This window comes from Fusarium poae, chromosome 1 (genome assembly GCF_019609905.1).
Source record: "Fusarium poae strain DAOMC 252244 chromosome 1, whole genome shotgun sequence".
Lineage (NCBI taxonomy): Eukaryota > Fungi > Ascomycota > Sordariomycetes > Hypocreales > Nectriaceae > Fusarium > Fusarium poae.
In genome coordinates, this window is record NC_058399.1 from 4,928,509 (window position 1) to 4,943,955 (window position 15,447).

At 48.2% G+C, this 15,447-nt stretch overlaps 4 protein-coding genes and 1 non-coding gene across 5 annotated transcripts; 2 read left to right on the forward strand and 3 right to left on the reverse strand.

Moving 5' to 3' along the window:
• Positions 1-2,564: 2,564 nt before the first annotated feature.
• Positions 2,565-3,926, reverse strand: FPOAC1_001591 (uncharacterized protein; the record flags this gene model as incomplete). Its single annotated transcript, XM_044846192.1, has 1 exon — positions 2,565-3,926. One exon carries the CDS (start codon positions 3,924-3,926, stop codon positions 2,565-2,567), a length of 1,362 nt encoding a protein of 453 aa, XP_044712108.1.
• A 239-nt stretch (positions 3,927-4,165) lies between these two features.
• On the forward strand, positions 4,166-4,263 carry FPOAC1_001592. The gene has a single exon. It is a non-coding gene; the product is annotated as a tRNA-Leu (tRNA).
• Positions 4,264-4,892: 629 nt separating this feature from the next.
• FPOAC1_001593 (uncharacterized protein) lies at positions 4,893-6,239 on the reverse strand (the record flags this gene model as incomplete). Its single annotated transcript, XM_044846193.1, has 3 exons — positions 4,893-5,135; positions 5,183-6,067; positions 6,156-6,239. 3 exons carry the CDS (start codon positions 6,237-6,239, stop codon positions 4,893-4,895), a joined length of 1,212 nt encoding a protein of 403 aa, XP_044712109.1.
• Positions 6,240-8,168: 1,929 nt separating this feature from the next.
• On the reverse strand, positions 8,169-10,176 carry FPOAC1_001594 (uncharacterized protein; the record flags this gene model as incomplete). The annotated part of the gene is made up of 2 exons (XM_044846194.1): positions 8,169-9,552; positions 9,602-10,176. 2 exons carry the CDS (start codon positions 10,174-10,176, stop codon positions 8,169-8,171), a joined length of 1,959 nt encoding a protein of 652 aa, XP_044712110.1.
• A 656-nt stretch (positions 10,177-10,832) lies between these two features.
• FPOAC1_001595 (uncharacterized protein) lies at positions 10,833-15,156 on the forward strand (the record flags this gene model as incomplete). The annotated part of the gene is made up of 5 exons (XM_044846195.1): positions 10,833-10,971; positions 11,022-11,258; positions 11,308-11,436; positions 11,486-14,578; positions 14,627-15,156. 5 exons carry the CDS (start codon positions 10,833-10,835, stop codon positions 15,154-15,156), a joined length of 4,128 nt encoding a protein of 1,375 aa, XP_044712111.1.
• Between the last annotated feature and the right edge of the window lie 291 nt (positions 15,157-15,447).

Below are 15,447 nucleotides of genomic sequence, written 5' to 3' on the forward strand. Positions count from 1 at the left end.
TCTTTGTCGCGTCCCCTCTCAGTTGAGTCTTTTCTGACTCCAAACCTCCCCTCACACTTACCATCGACTTGTGCATCAGACTAACTTACTTGGCTGTCAACTTGACCGACACCGCCTTAGTAACTCGATTACGGTGATCAACACAAGGTGAGAAAGGCGGGACAATGTTCCAAATTAAGTAGTCGTGACACAATCTGCTCGTTCTTCTGCCACTCGGTTCTCTGCAATCGCTTAACTTTGATTCACCTTTCTTGTCACTGACTGACTGACTGATCGCCTCAAGCCCAACACCGCCCCTTAGCAGCAGCGCCAAGAACTTATTGGGCTTGATAGCGACCATGATGCCACTATGGACGGATTAAATCAATAGTCACAAGCCTCAGCCCAGTTGATCACCCCCTCTGCGTATAATCGCCAATCTTTCTCTTTTCTTTCACTACCTGCTCTGACTATAAGCACACGGATTCCGGTGATGCAGGGAACCGCTCTCAATTCGGCACTTATTAAACTGAAACCTTGAGCTGTGGCTATACTGAAAGTCAAAGCATTGATCCAAGAACTCTGATGCTCTTCTGTTACAATGCCGGAAAAGTATGACACGCCAACACAGACAGATACACGATACGTGATGACATATTCCTCATATTGTGGCCAATCATGCACCGCTACTGTCTTCCAGTTGTCTTGAGTGACCAATTAAGGCTGTTCGTCTTTTCCAAGGGAAAACTGCAATCTCGTTCGCAACTTCATGGTTCCAAAATAACCATCCCATCCCGTGCCTAAACGCACGCCCTATCTAAACACAAATACATGCACACCCTTGATTCCGTTCTCCTTCCGGAGTTGCAATTCACCTCGAGCTTTACTATGTAGCTTTTTGCTCAGGACTTTGACTTTTGTATATCGTATACTATTCACTATTCTTTGTGTAGGGCTATCCCTGAACTTGAACTACTGAACTCAGTGATCATGTAGTTGGCAGTGACAACTCTGAGAATACGCACATTTCTTCGTATCAAGTCATTTCACCGCGAAAATGCCGACAATGAAACTAGGAAAACGATACTATCAATACTCGAAACTCATGCGTTGACAACGTAGCTCGGTTTGGTCAACACTGCAGTGCACATTATGCCCAGGGCTAAAAACGGATAAATAACTCCATGGCGCTAGAGCGCCCGTTCCTATATCTTGTTTTCATCAACCCACCCGATGTTAAACGATCGAGTAGATTGTTGTCAGCGCCATATCGGGAGGTCACCGCAACAATGAACCAAGTCATCTATCTCACAAGCGCTTACGGGAGAGATTGAATACTAAGAGGCCCTGGTCAGACACTTGACGAACAGCATACCATCCTCTCTTCAACGACATGCCTCAGGTAACAATCTGCTAGTCAACACTAAACTCAACAGTTTGCAACAATAATCCTGCACAAAAATTCAAGGTGAATTACATGACTCGGTTGTCATCAGATTTAGCCATCAAAGTTCCCATGTCCATTTTAACTTATTCATAACCCTGACGCCAACTGACTTTGAGTCCCCGCGATCGGCCCATCTTTTTTATACTGACAGTGGAACAATCCCTGCTCAAATTATAATTAAAGAAATTTTCTCAGGTTTCGAGAGAGCAGCCGACATAACCCGCTGTGACGTTAGCTTCCCGCGATACTCAACTACCAAGGTATTCATTCGTACTGCAAGTCGTCAACTCGTGGCTATATCAGTTGCTATCTTGCATTGAATGTCATCATTACGCTTGTCCGAGTTTCAAGATATCCGTGTGGTGTGTTGTAAAATGCTTCTATCTAACGACACAGTTGCGCTGAGCTGTGAACCTGCACAGAGGCGTGTCTCGGAATACTTGTCCGCAACTCGCCTATTGTCAGAACAAACATGCAAACTCTCGGCCGCGGGAGCAAAATCAACGGACTTATTTCCCCCAACAGTATTTGTGGCCCGAATATTGGATTGTATCAACTACAACATTTGGAATTGTGTTAGAATTGTGTTGTTTGTGGAACGTGTCCCGGGTAGCACATAGTTGCGACTGGCTGGACTCGAAACATGTGAACCATTCGGTTTTCACCAGTGACTTTTGCCTCATTGGTGTAGAAAACATTGTAATCCAATGTTCAGACTACACGTTGCTAGTGAATCGTTTTGGCAATAGTTTTCGATAATAAACCCTGCTATACCCGACCACAACTTTCAATACAGAAGTGAGATACCACGGTACCAGATTCAACCCTTTCCCAATTGGACATTGCGTGAACTTCGTAATCATTGCTAGAATCTTCTTCTTGGCGCAGGACAATAGTTGAAGATAGCTAGCTACATGTATTATATATATCACTTAGGTAGTTTACCGAAGCAGCATACTCTGTAAGCCAACCAGACCACTGTGACTATACCTTAACATCGGACACAACACACGTCAGCGTAACTGCGTGATCCACTTCCCCAGAAACACACATGTAATCTACTCAAACATCTCCTGACGTCAATCATCATTCATACTATAGTACAGAGTATTGGTTCCCCCATCGTCTATCTGACACATCATCGTCCTCGTCCGCGACCACGACCTCTGCCCCTACCTCGTCCCCTGCCTCCACCACGGCCCGTTTTCTTGCCGCCCCTCTGCCCGCCCCTATTGTCAAACCTCTCAAACAGTCTTTCCTCCCCAAACGCCCCCTCGCCAAATCTCATAAAGTTCACGAGACCGCGATCCACAATCGCAACCAGGACGTTGCGGTGACCGTGCTTTAATCGCTGGTACATTCGACCAGGACCCTCCCAGCTCTCGTTGGGTGGGTCGTGAGGTGTTGATTCTAAAAGCGCCTCGATCTCCTCGAGTGTAGGTACACATGTGTCGCCGGCATCGACAACTGCGATGCGGAAGTTGGGCGGCGGGGGGTTCTTCTTGGAGAAGGGAGGACCGCCTGATTTCCATACGTGGAAGAAGACTCTGTACGGATCCTCGGCAGGATGGACCACGGGAGGTGAAGGCAATGGCTTGTGCCTGGGGAGCAGGGCAAGCTGGTCGTAGATAGGTCTGTACGCGCGGTATAGTCCCGGCTGAACAAGAGGTCCAGAAGGATTTCGTTTTGTTATCTGTGTCTCTGAGCCAAAGAAAGAAAACATCCATTGCCATAGCGTCTTGGACTGGGGTGTTGGCGTGTGTGCTTCATAAGGGGGCGCGCGAAGAACGTAGAAGCCCGCGCGCTTGAGGTGCGAGTAGACTTGATATTGAGGCAAAGTGAGTTTGCCTCTCTCGCCTTCATTGCCGATAAAAAGTGAGTATGCTGCTTCGAGACTCAGAGGAAGCCCGACGTCGTAGTCATCAGGACCCATGCCTGTCTTGATTTTACCATCGGCATTAGGGAGTATGTCTTCCAACTGTCGATTGGGCCACCATAGATCCATGGTCCCTCTTTCAACCAGATAAATAGCCTCTTCGGGCAACAGCCAAAGTCGTCCCGTACCCAGACGCTCGATCTTGCCCGGTATCGCTCTTCCGATGTCCTTTTGCCAAGTGCCGCGCTCATGCTCGATCATGACAACTCTGTCGTGCAGCCATAGTCCCTCTTTCTCACCAGCCTGATCCATCTCAGCCCACCAGTCTGGAAAACACCACCCTCGAACCCAAGCATCTTCACGATGTATTCTCGTGTAGCCAAGGACATTATCCATGACCTGACGACTCGCCTCGAGAAGACCATCCTGCGCACGGGTGCCATGCGACTCAAAATCCTTCTCGCCCTTACGAATAGCTTTACTTGAGACGCCATGTTTGTCGAACATGGACAGGAACAGCTTGTAGTCGGGCGCGTCTTCGTCGGCATCTTCTGTCGCAGCTCCGTTGGCACCACCAGCTGGTTGTGCTAAGGCATGGGGATTATCGTCGTCGTCAAAAGCCATTGTTGAAAATTTGGGTATCGTGATTTTTGCTGAATACAGATTGTGCTATCGGCTTGATTTATTCTGTACGGCAGCCGGGACAACTGGGCATATTCTGAGGCGATTGACGAGAATTGATGTTGAAAGATAATTTTCTTCAAGCTGCCTGTGAAGCTTTGAGCTTGATACTTCTTACCCCGCTAATTCCATATCTATCTATATAGAAATTGGGTAGATATCTATAACAACGAATCAACATCGCTAACTTGGCCGAGTGGTTAAGGCGCTGTGTTTAGGTTCTCATCAGAAACCAAACCCGCAGTGGGAAACCGCGGAGGTTCGAACCCTCCAGTTAGCATAAAGCGATTCAATTCATCTTTTTAAATACTTTTTGACCTACCTTACTTACCATGTAGGTTTATGTTTAACATCTGAGATTGGCTTCTTCATAGATAGATGGTTCCTGGGTTTTGTCTACGCAGACATTCTCCCAGAAGGCTAGAAATTACTGCTGCGCAGAGCTATAAAGAATTCCAACAATACCTAAGAAATTGATCAATAGCTCATCAATATATTTCTTTATTTCATCACAATATTACATGTTGAACATATCGATCGTGCACTTGCCTACTGCCTGTGCCCCTTCCTGTACCTAAGTCCCCTGGAACGCCGTGAACTATGCCCGTTATTACAAAAGCGCTATCCTGTCTTCGCCGTCTCCCAAAATGCAAACACCCCTGGGTATACTTCAACTAGAGGGGTAACTTCGAGCAATTCAGTTCCGTTCTCTTCAGGCCCATGCACCTTCACAGTGTGACCAAATCGTATTCCGGAGTACTCTCACGCTCTATCCTGGTATGGGAGTTTCTCCCGACGCGGCTCCGGGAGCAGCACGTTGACGCTGCGAGCATCGTGTTACCGCAAAATGGGCGCGGCGTAATGATGATAAAAAGTTGCTTGGAAACCATATCTTGATCTTTCTGCTCATCACTCAATGAATGGTTTCTTCTGCCCTCCCACCATACAGAGCCCTAATGCTCGTAGCGAATCACGGTCGTTAGCGAGGATAACAGTCGGTGCCGGGAGCATTGGGTTGTTGGGGTCAACATGGGAGGCGTCTTTTGCGGCTTGTTCAATGGCATCCATTTCCTCCTTACAGGCTTGTTGATCGAGTGGACAAATAACAATTGGCTGGCGTATCGTGACATCTCGAGCACCACTTAGATTAACCTGGAGACGTTAGCGCAAATGACATGCAGCGATGGTGTGAGTCGTACCTTGATGACCAAGTAGAATTCGATTTTGTAGAGCGTCGAAGTCGTAGTAAAAGACGTAACTTCATAAAGGGGGAATTGAGGTTTGCCTCGCTTGACAACGCCATCCGGATCCCGTAAATCTTTAGAAGGGAACACCAGTCCAACGTTGGTAGCGTATCCGGCCTCTGGCATTTTCGTCTTGACCACTTGCACTTGTCTTGAGATCTTGTTGATCTTCTTTGAGGGCTCATCACCTTCGGGATTATACGTGATTTCCTCCTCAACAGTCAAAGTGATCTTGTCGATTGTCACGCGCTTGGCTTTACTTAGCCAGTCAAGGTTGGGTGATAATTTGATATATACTGTAATAGGGTCGCTAGGCCCGTAGCTCCATCGTGGTAGGTTGATGCCGAGGTGTACGATATTGTCGTTGGTGACAAGCTTGGATTCGGGCTTGTTGTACATACCGAATGTTGAAAGGGTATCGTAGCGTTGTAACGGTATCGGGAAAGTATATTTGTACTGATTGCTGTGACCTTGTTGAACCGTGACGACGAGCTCGTAGTATGTTTCGGCGGTTCGACTAGGTAGCTGAAGGGACGCAGGAGGAATCCGTCGATTTGACTCCTCGCCACCACGGCCATAAGGTATAAAGAGAACGAAGGGCAAATCCATAGCGATAATTCTCTCGGCCTCTTTCCCAGAAGAACACCGAAAAAGAAGCTGCTCTTTGCCGACCAGGTCCGTCGTTTCGCGGCGAGGAGCGCCTAAATGTCGTTTCGCAATGCTGTCGGCATCAGGATGTATCGTTTCTCGGCGCTGTAGACATATTCGAACGAGAGAGACGGGCACAGGCATTGAAAAGCCCTGGCCAGGGCGTATTTCGACTTTCCCTTCGATGCGCGGCTATAGAAACCCGTAATGTCAGCATAATGGAGTTGGGCGCACTCAAGGTAAGTGAGGCGTAAGCAAAGAAGAGCTGAGATTGACGCACCAGAGTCGCTGAAATACCAGGATAGCCCACGAGAAAGCTACTATTTGGGGGCCCCGAGACCCTCACACTCGCAGGAGCTGCCATGATTGCGCTTTTGTTTTGCAGAGTACTATAGAGCCGAGCGTTCTGATTGAGGTACAGTGCAGTCGGTACCTAGAGCAATTGTGTCGAGTGGGGGAGATGACGGCGATGAAGTGGGAGCGGCAACGGAGGGGGCGGCTGGCTGAGCCCCAAAGGCGACGAAAGCGTCGGGCTACGCCAGAGCCGGGGTTCGTAGAGCGTTTTTGATGCCAGAATTGCACACAAATGTCGAGAAATGGGCGATGTAGTGGTGTTCATGAATCCAAGCGTTGTTGACAGCAGTGTATTGCAATCGGGTGCAGTGTAGGTGGCTATGATGGGGGAAAGCTTAGGTATGAGGACGAGCCCAGAGCAGCGAAATACGGCGGCGGGTGTTCGTGTTAGGCCCTGTCCTAGGCTCCAACTCCCACTAAAGCACGGTTATCCGTATTACTCTAGTTGCCCTGCAGCTGCACTATTCCCAGCGTACGGGTTGTTTTTGGAGCAGTGCGTCGACGTTGCCAAGACAGTGGGGGCCAGTGACAGTGTTTTGGTCAATAATTCGAGTGCGCAAAATATGCATGAATAAATGCGATGCGTTGGAGAGTCAAGATTCAAAGATGTTGTGCTGTCGAGAATGGCGAAACGATGACCATGATGACGTCCGAAATGAAAGAGGGGTTACGATAGGCACAGATTGAGTCTGGCCAAACAGCCGGAAGGAGCAGATCGGTTAATTAAAAGTGCAAAGGATCTCGCATGTAGGTAGCTGGAGAACAGATGGATGAGAAGCTGGACTGGCCCAAAAGAAAAGAGCAGACAAGAGTAAGTACGTAGATGGGGGCCGAATGGAAGGAAGGGATGGAGGCTCACTCTAACGTGGAGTGCAGAGTGGAGTTTATGCAGGTAATGGAAGGGAAGGGAAGAGAAGCTGAAGCTGTGGAGGATTGCAATGCAACGCTCACTTAAACGAGACCTATAGTAAAGCAAGATGGGATCATGTAAATGGGTCAACAATATGTATGTTTTTTTTATCGTTTGCAATACTACAAAGGAGTATGGACTTGCATCATTGATCAAACCCTTAACAATTTTTGCAGTGTGGTGTAATCACTACTACTACTACTAAGCTAGGATCAGGGTCCTGTCAGCATCCAAAAGTGCTTCTATCAAATCAGAGCGTTTCCGAAATCCCATCTCATGTGTGTGTGGTAAGGCAGCTTTGAAAGCCCTGAGGCTGACTACAGTCAATAGGTAGGTAGTAATTACTAGACCAAAAAAATATTGCTATTAGTAGACCGAAAACGGAGTATTCGTTCTTTTCTTTACAAATGGTACTCGATTTCTTGGTACCTACGATAAATAAGGTTAATCATTAGCCAATACTGGCTCCTGTTCCTCTCGAGCTGCACCGTGGTTGCTGGGGCACCAACTTATTATGCAGTCATCAAATATCATTGGATCCTCAGATCCATGTGATCGGTCATTCATTGCCTCGCGTGTAACCAGGTACCTACCTAACAGCCCTGTTTTCGCTACTTACGTATGGGTGTCTTATAATCCCCATATGTATCTATCTTGCCGAGATACTCATTATTTCACAAAGGATGACCTTTCACTAAACTTGGATTAAAAAGGCTCGGAATTGATGTAAAAATTAAGTGCTTCAGTTCCTGCCAAGCATTGACTTTCCCATTCAGATCGTGGCTACCGGGAACAAGCATCGTTATCCCCGTTGTCGTAGATCTGGATCGGCAGGTAGCCACTTGTGGCTGGACCCTGTTGCGCCTACCTATCCCGAAAGACTGATAATTCATTCGGAGACTGCCCAGGGAGTACCTATACACTGATATTTTCCTACTGACTTGACTACTAAATCATCTATCTAATCCTCGTGCTATTCTACCAAGACACAAACCCACTCCCAATGCAATCTAATCTTCTGTTTGACGATCACTTCTTCGTTCTTTTTCTCTGTGTTGGTGTATCCGTCGACGAGTTAGGTCGAATCTTTCTTTTAGGAGTCTTCTGAAGCACAGTTTCTTCTGGATCTTTTCCCGTCTTCATCAACACTCGTCTTTTGCCCGCTGCATCATCAATAATCAAGACGCTGGCCATTGAGTCTGCTGCAAAATCCGTATCGAGAAGTTTCAGCCCATCCTTTTGGTGATCAAAGACGACTGTCGGGCGATTCAAGTCGGAAACTTCTTTCGGACGTTGCACGCCTTTGGGCTTTAAATGTCGCTCCCACCGTTGCTGTCCTGGCATACGGTCTGCCCCAAGAACGTCTCGCCGGTCCTCACCAAACCAAAAAAGCGATTGCCCAGGAGCTCCAGCAAAGTAACAAACCTGAAACGGGAGCATACCTGATAGCCGTGATTCCTGGGACCCTTTGTACCGCTGTGCCATTGCTTCTTCCGACACGTCGTTGCCATTCTTCAGAGCCTCTTCATACCACTCTGACAGCGGCTCACTCTCATCTGACGTGGATTCGACCAGGACCATGACCGGTGCGATACCGCCCAGCTCCCGACGTTCATTGGGGAAGACGGGGTCGTCTCCCACGAGTGACTCTCCATTGTGCCGGCAGACGTCGACGCGCATCTCGTAAACTCTGGCCACTGCAGTTGAACTTTCGGCAGTAGAAACAGAGATGTGCGTCTGTGCTGGGTATGTCCTTCGGTCGATACCGATATACTTCAGATCAGTATCATGCAGAGAGGGATGAGTGGCCCCACTGTCAAGCAACATCTTGAAGCACACACGAGGTGCTGCATCATCGTTGTCATCCTCGACAAAACAGGGGCCCCTCTCGTTCGACCCAATCTCTCTGAGTTTCGTCTGATACAACAAGACCTTTCCATTCTTTGAACGGCCAGGTTTGCCCAGCCTTTGGGTGAAGCGGCTATGGAAGCCCTTTACGCGTTTAAAACCCATAGATATTTCCCAGTTGTAGGGCTTGTATCCTGTCAATAATCCCGAGTCATCAGAAGGCTGCGCCCAAGTGGCAGCCATAAGTTGTTCAGTCTGGTGGTTCCCTCTTGGAGCGAGGGGGGGCTCATACCACAGCCAGCCTTCGCCGTACTGACTATGATACCGGTCGAGTCTCTCTTCTCGATCTAGGGTGAAAGACTCATATGAGGGACAGAAATCTGCTAGCTGTCCAGCATAAATGAGAGTCCACCTGTCCCAACACTTGATTTGCCCGGCTTGATAAGCTTTTATTGCGGCACGGATGTTCGTGTCACCAGTTGGACACTCACCACGCTCGAGTGATGCTGTGAGAAGGTCTATTCGTTTTCGGATACGATGCCGTTTGGTAGATTCGAGCTCGTTACTAAAAAAAAAGTCAGTCCATCCTTCTGCGACTAATCGAGATAACTTACAAAGGCATCAAGTTATCGTCTGACTCTTCCATTTGTTCAAATTCTCGTCTTGCCTTGTCTCGTTGGTTTTCAAGGCCCGACAGGTCTGCCAGTGGCTGCTTTTCGCGGGTATTGGCGATAATGGCTTCCCACTGTAGTAAAGACCGCTCTGCGTTTTCCAGGCGACTGAGGTTCGTACCGAGTGATGCACCGATTACCAGTGGTGGTTCCCAATCAGGAGGGACTGGCCGCCGCTCCCTATTAGTGATCGCATGAATACCAGATGATGTCTGGGAAGCTATCTTGAAGGAACTGGGCGTTGTTGCCCGTTGTTCTCCTGATAGATTCGCTTCATCCGCCGAAGTGGACCGAGTTGGTCCCTCGTCTGTTTGAGGAGGTGCATCTTCAGAGGGCTCGTCTTGCATTGCCCGAAGCCTCTGGCTTCGTCTGGGTCCAAGGTTGATTTCTATATTGGCTGGATCACGCCCGGGACGCCAGCCTGGCGCGAGAGTACGAGGCTCATCGCTTGTGGTTTGTCGCCAAGAATCAAGATTTTCTGCGTTTTTTCCGGTGTCTGCTCTGCGCTTGCCCTCCATGGTTATGATGACCTCTGCTGTCCCCAGATGAATGTTGAACGAGCAGATTGTACTTGATTCCTTCAGTCAATTTCTACCTGAAGTCTCACATAATAGATGGGCCTTGGATCAACAATGTTGTTCCTTGCATTCTTTGTCCTATCAGCCAGTAGGCAATACCACCATCATGAATGGTGGCGTTTTGTTGGTGAACAAAGAAACATTGGATTGCCAACCCCGCCCTTCATTGAGATTTGGAACGTGATTATGGCTTGGTTTCTTTCACTTTGTGGTAAGTGTATTTTTGGCCCATTCAAAAGATAAGAGCTCTGTGCTCAATGCGGAGCGGGATGGCCGACCCCTTTGTTGTACTTATTGTGAGCGAGAACCTGGAAGATGTCCATGCTCGAGGTTTGTACCTAAATGAACTTCTTTGTTTAGTCGGGACAGAAGGCAGAAGTCTTTGAGCCGCGACCAACCAGATGAATGAGTTTACTCACAAGTTTCTCTTCCATTTCAACATTTGTCCCCTTCTATTCCATCATTCTTGTGTTCTCCTCCTCCTCCTCCTTCTTCTCCTACTTCTCTGAACACTTCGCTTGACAACTGCTTTTACCCACGTACCCATTTCCCTGATACTAGACACCTATTGTTGGCAAAACTGGGAGAACTGCACAATGGAGGAGTCTATCGACAATGATAACACCTTGCGATCTTCTGAATTGAACCCGAGCTATGGTACCTCAGAGTTTACACCAGCCGCTTCTGGCGGGACACGAAGCCGCCGTCGTTCTGACAGAATTGTGAAAGTGTTGGGTGAGTTGAATAGTTAAAATTAGTTAGAGAAATATGCTGACAATTACAAGAAACAGTATTGATATCCTTCAGCCTTGGATTTGAGGACCTCCCATCTGAGGCACAACAAGCCTATATACGCTTTCAGCAGAATCGGGATTTCCGCGAGTTTGGTGCTGCCCTCAGGCACTTACTTTTAGAAGAAAGGCTAGATGAATTAATGCAAGAATCGCCTGCCTTCTTGCACGCAGCCGTCGAATTGGTTGGTAGTAGATATCCCCATCTGAACCTCCAAGAACGTCTTGATGGTATGGTCATTCCTACCTGTAGAAACTGTGTACTAACTATCTACCCAAGAGCTTGAGGACAGTAAGAGAAAAGACTCGTCGAAGAGACGGTCCAACCGCTCGGATAAATCCCGACGTCGTGCGAAGAAGGAGGCTCGGCGCGGCGATGAGCCTATGTCGGGTGATGACAATTCCGATCGTATGTTTCTTACCTTGTTGTGACCAGATCAGATATTGATACTTGCTAGGTCCTTCGAATGTAAGGTTAGCAAAAACAATTACTGCAAAGCCTCGAACTCGCCAGAAGAAAGACCGGAAGGGCCAGACAGTATATCGGACTCAACTCGAGACACGCGCTCAACCCGGCTCGTCCGGAGTTCCTACTATCAACGTTGTGTCAGATGAAACCGCAGGTAATGATGGAGGCAATAATGCTCCGGTCAATACACCTGTGCTACCAGGTTTTGTCATCAGCACCAGGACAAGCCCAAGAAATCAAGAAGGGGCTACATCCAGAATTGAAGAGCTGCGGAGTAGACAGAGCCAGAAAACAACTCGACCCAAAAACCTGACGCAGCCTCCCAAACCTGACATTTATCTTTATCCTTACAAGGGATGGAAGATCGAACAACCGGCAGTTCTTCTTCATCGAGCCAGGAATTTTCTCGCTGACGAGGACATCGACCGAACCTTGGACTGGAGCCAGAAGTTCGCGGAACTAACTGAGTATTTCTCGTACCTCCTTTACAATTGGCAAGGCGAGGAATGGGGCGCTGAGTTACATGAGGTCATTGAAATGCTTCACACGCATTGGATATTTGAGCAATACCATTACGGCATGCCCAAGCTGAACCTCAATTTAGATAACGCGTGGCCGAAGCAAAGTAAGAGGCTACCGCCTATTCCCGGCACAGATCACTCTGTCGAGATGTCGGACGGGGCAAATGGTGACGACTTGGGCGAGAGGAAGCTGCTTCTCAACAAAATCCGTCCAGCCATTGATGTTCATTACAAGATGCCTTCGAAAGCACTTTTGAAGTACATCAAACTTTACACTGCCGATGCCCCTCAAACTTGGAAGGTTCCATTTGAAACCGTCTCTTCTGATCGGGGACTGATGAATCTGGAGAATGAGATTTATGAAGAGTGCGTCTTCTCGAACATGTCGGACACCTGCAAGCGCCTCGAAGCAGCCGAAGCCGATTTCAAGTCAGAGTACAACAAAGAGACCTTTGGCTTCGAGGCACTTCAAGCGTTTGCCACGCTTCGTGGAACTCGACGTGCGGCTCTTCAACAGACCTTGAGCCCCCTGAACAATGCCGAGAACCTTGCCGTCTGCAATATCTTCCGCACACTTATCCTACCTCAAGCCAAGATTCCAGAAAAACCAGATGCAGGTATTATTATTCCTACTATGCAGGTTGCTGAGGTCCCTCAGAAGGAATCTCGGGACCCCTTTGGCTACACTCTAGCGCATAGGTGGTACATGAGAGCAGACCAGCACTGGGGAGACTGGGCGCATGAGCACGCCATCAAAGAATGCCATGGTCACAAGTTGTGGCAAAAACGCAAAGAGCCTATCATGGATCTTCCTAAGAACTTCAAAGGACCTTACGTTCACGACTATTTGGATCATGAAATGAAAAAGGCCGTGTCACTCCTGAAAATGTGTGAAGTCCTACGGGATCGTCTATTATTGCAGATAGAACGAACGCCGCGGGATTTCTTGACAGAAGTCGCTAAGTGCCTGGATGATGGACTGACAGGAAAACACTGGGGAGATGCCGGCCTAGAGTTCTCTGAAGAGGATGTCGTACCTGGTTCCCAAGACTTGGCTCACATCAGACCCGAGGAGGAAGACTTTTTGCGATTACTGGGCCAGAATTCTATCAACAAAAAGACAGTGGACTCCAGAAATAAGGGTTTCAATGTCGGTCATCGTTCTGGACTATTTGAAAAGAGAGTCAAAAACATGTTCTATGGAGAAGGCACGACGAACGTCTACAGGCTTGGCTTCGACGAGTTCATGAAAGAGCTCAACCGGGATTGTGATGGCCCAGTAAAGTGTTGGAGATTTTCGGAAGATGAGGCTTGGAATGAAGCTTCTAAACTTCAGAAGAAAGGAGTCATCGTATTACATGGACAAACAGTGTTCCGTGCTGAGGCTGATCTTCACCCTGAGCAACTTGTCAGATGGCTCGGTACAGACAAAGACCTGGATGCATTCGTACAAGACCGGGACCCAGTCAGCCGCCAGGAACCCACAGAGAATGCCGAGGTCAGTCACGAAAACGATGAGATCGAAACAATCTCGACGGTTATCAGTATCCCCGAGTCAGATAACCCTGGAGATTACCTATTCGGACTACCCAGAAGTGAACATCTTCGCGACTATGAAGATCTTGCACAGCTTGTTTCTGATATTGGCAATGACACGCTTAAGCAAGATATGCGAAAGACCAAAAGATTCTATACCCGCCTTTGCTTTCGCCTTGGAAGGACTATCCGCGATCTCCGAGCCAAGCAGGAAACATACAAGCGACAACTCACCTTGGATCAGCGAGAACAAAACCGCGAGTTCTTGGATTTCGTCGTGAGACTGTGGGATTCCGATGCCAATGTACGACCAAACAAAAGAGATAAGAACCCAAAGAGGGGCGATAGCAAGCGGGTTACACCGGGATACCAAGATATCATCAAGATGGTTGAGCCAGAGGCTTACAGCACAAGCTGGGATCAGGGCAGCCTCAGCAAGGGTCAGCCCGAAGACCGTGTGAACCGGGAGAAAATTCGAAAAGGAATCATTCGTGAGGCATACGAGAACAAGAGCATGATTTTCCCAAGCCGTATTGACCGTTACACTGACGAGAACGGCCTCACGGTTGAACTACCTCGTCGCCATGAACCGGTATGGTCTTTTGCACACCCTGGACGAAAAGTCAAAGCACCACGATACTGGGACATGAATCGCTGGCCACTTCATCTTCAAAGCGAATCGACAGCTGAGAGAATCAGATCAGGAAACTTTCATGCGGGCACTCGGGAGAACCCGCCATTCTTACCCACTATTGTAACTCCTCCTGTTACTCCAAGTAGACAGCAGACAAGACGAGAAGTAGACGAAGAAGTGGATGAAGATACTGAGCTATCGCCTACCTCAGCAGAAGGGATAGACACATACGAAAACGAGACCCAAATCATTCCCGGACTTGGGAAAGATTTTGTTGTGACGTATGGAGATGTGGCAGAGTCTCGTCGCACTTTCACGCCTGGGCCACCCCAATATCTCCTCGGCAGTACTCCCCTGCAGAAGAAATATGTTGAGAACTTCATTAAGAGAGGTGAGTTATGGGTTATGTTAGCTTGGGATTTCTTCTAACAGTTGATAGGAATTGCATCAGTGGAGCCGCCTACCTTTACCTGGCGTCAGCGCTTGGGAGCTCTGTTTGGTCGTAGAATCGTTGATGACCCGACGGCTCTGCCAAAAGTCAACCCTCGCGACATCCCTCAGAGCAGGCCGCGAAGTAAAACTTCCGACGACGAAGATTCCGATGAGGATATGCCTGGTGTCATGGAAAATGACGATATTGACGTCGTGATGGAAGAATTGGTGACACAGAAGCCACGCAATGATGAGCAAGAGCCTCTAGAAACACCCTCACCAATGGTACCGTCCTTCCCTCATACCTCCGGGGCACCTGAGGAGTCTACTCCTGTAGCTGTTCAGGGTGGAAGTCGTTTAGCTGGGCAGGAAAGTGAGCGACAAAACCCTAGGTCATGGTCACGACGACGATCCCGTCATTTGGAATCCCAACGGCTCCACTTGACGATAGAACAGCCAAGCTCAGAGTCCTCTGTTGAGTACACAGAGGAAGAAATGCCAAAGTCAAGCCGTAGGGTTGTTTATGGTTCAGACTGACGAGGGTGAATGGAGCGTGGTGTGGTCAAACTCTCGGTTACTAAATGATCAGGGAACTGAGTGGCTGTAAGATATGGGATTTGATGGGCCCTCATGTCATATGATCTTGGAGACTGGACATAAGATCTTGGAGCTTTCAATATTGTAAGGTTTATGGTTGCTATTACATAACTAGGTAGTTTAGTACTTGTAGAGTAATTTAACGTTAGAGTTGGGTTGTCTTTGCAGTTAATCTCATACACCTACCCATCGTGGTAGTTTCGTTTCCCTGCAGGTGGGTCACAATAAAAT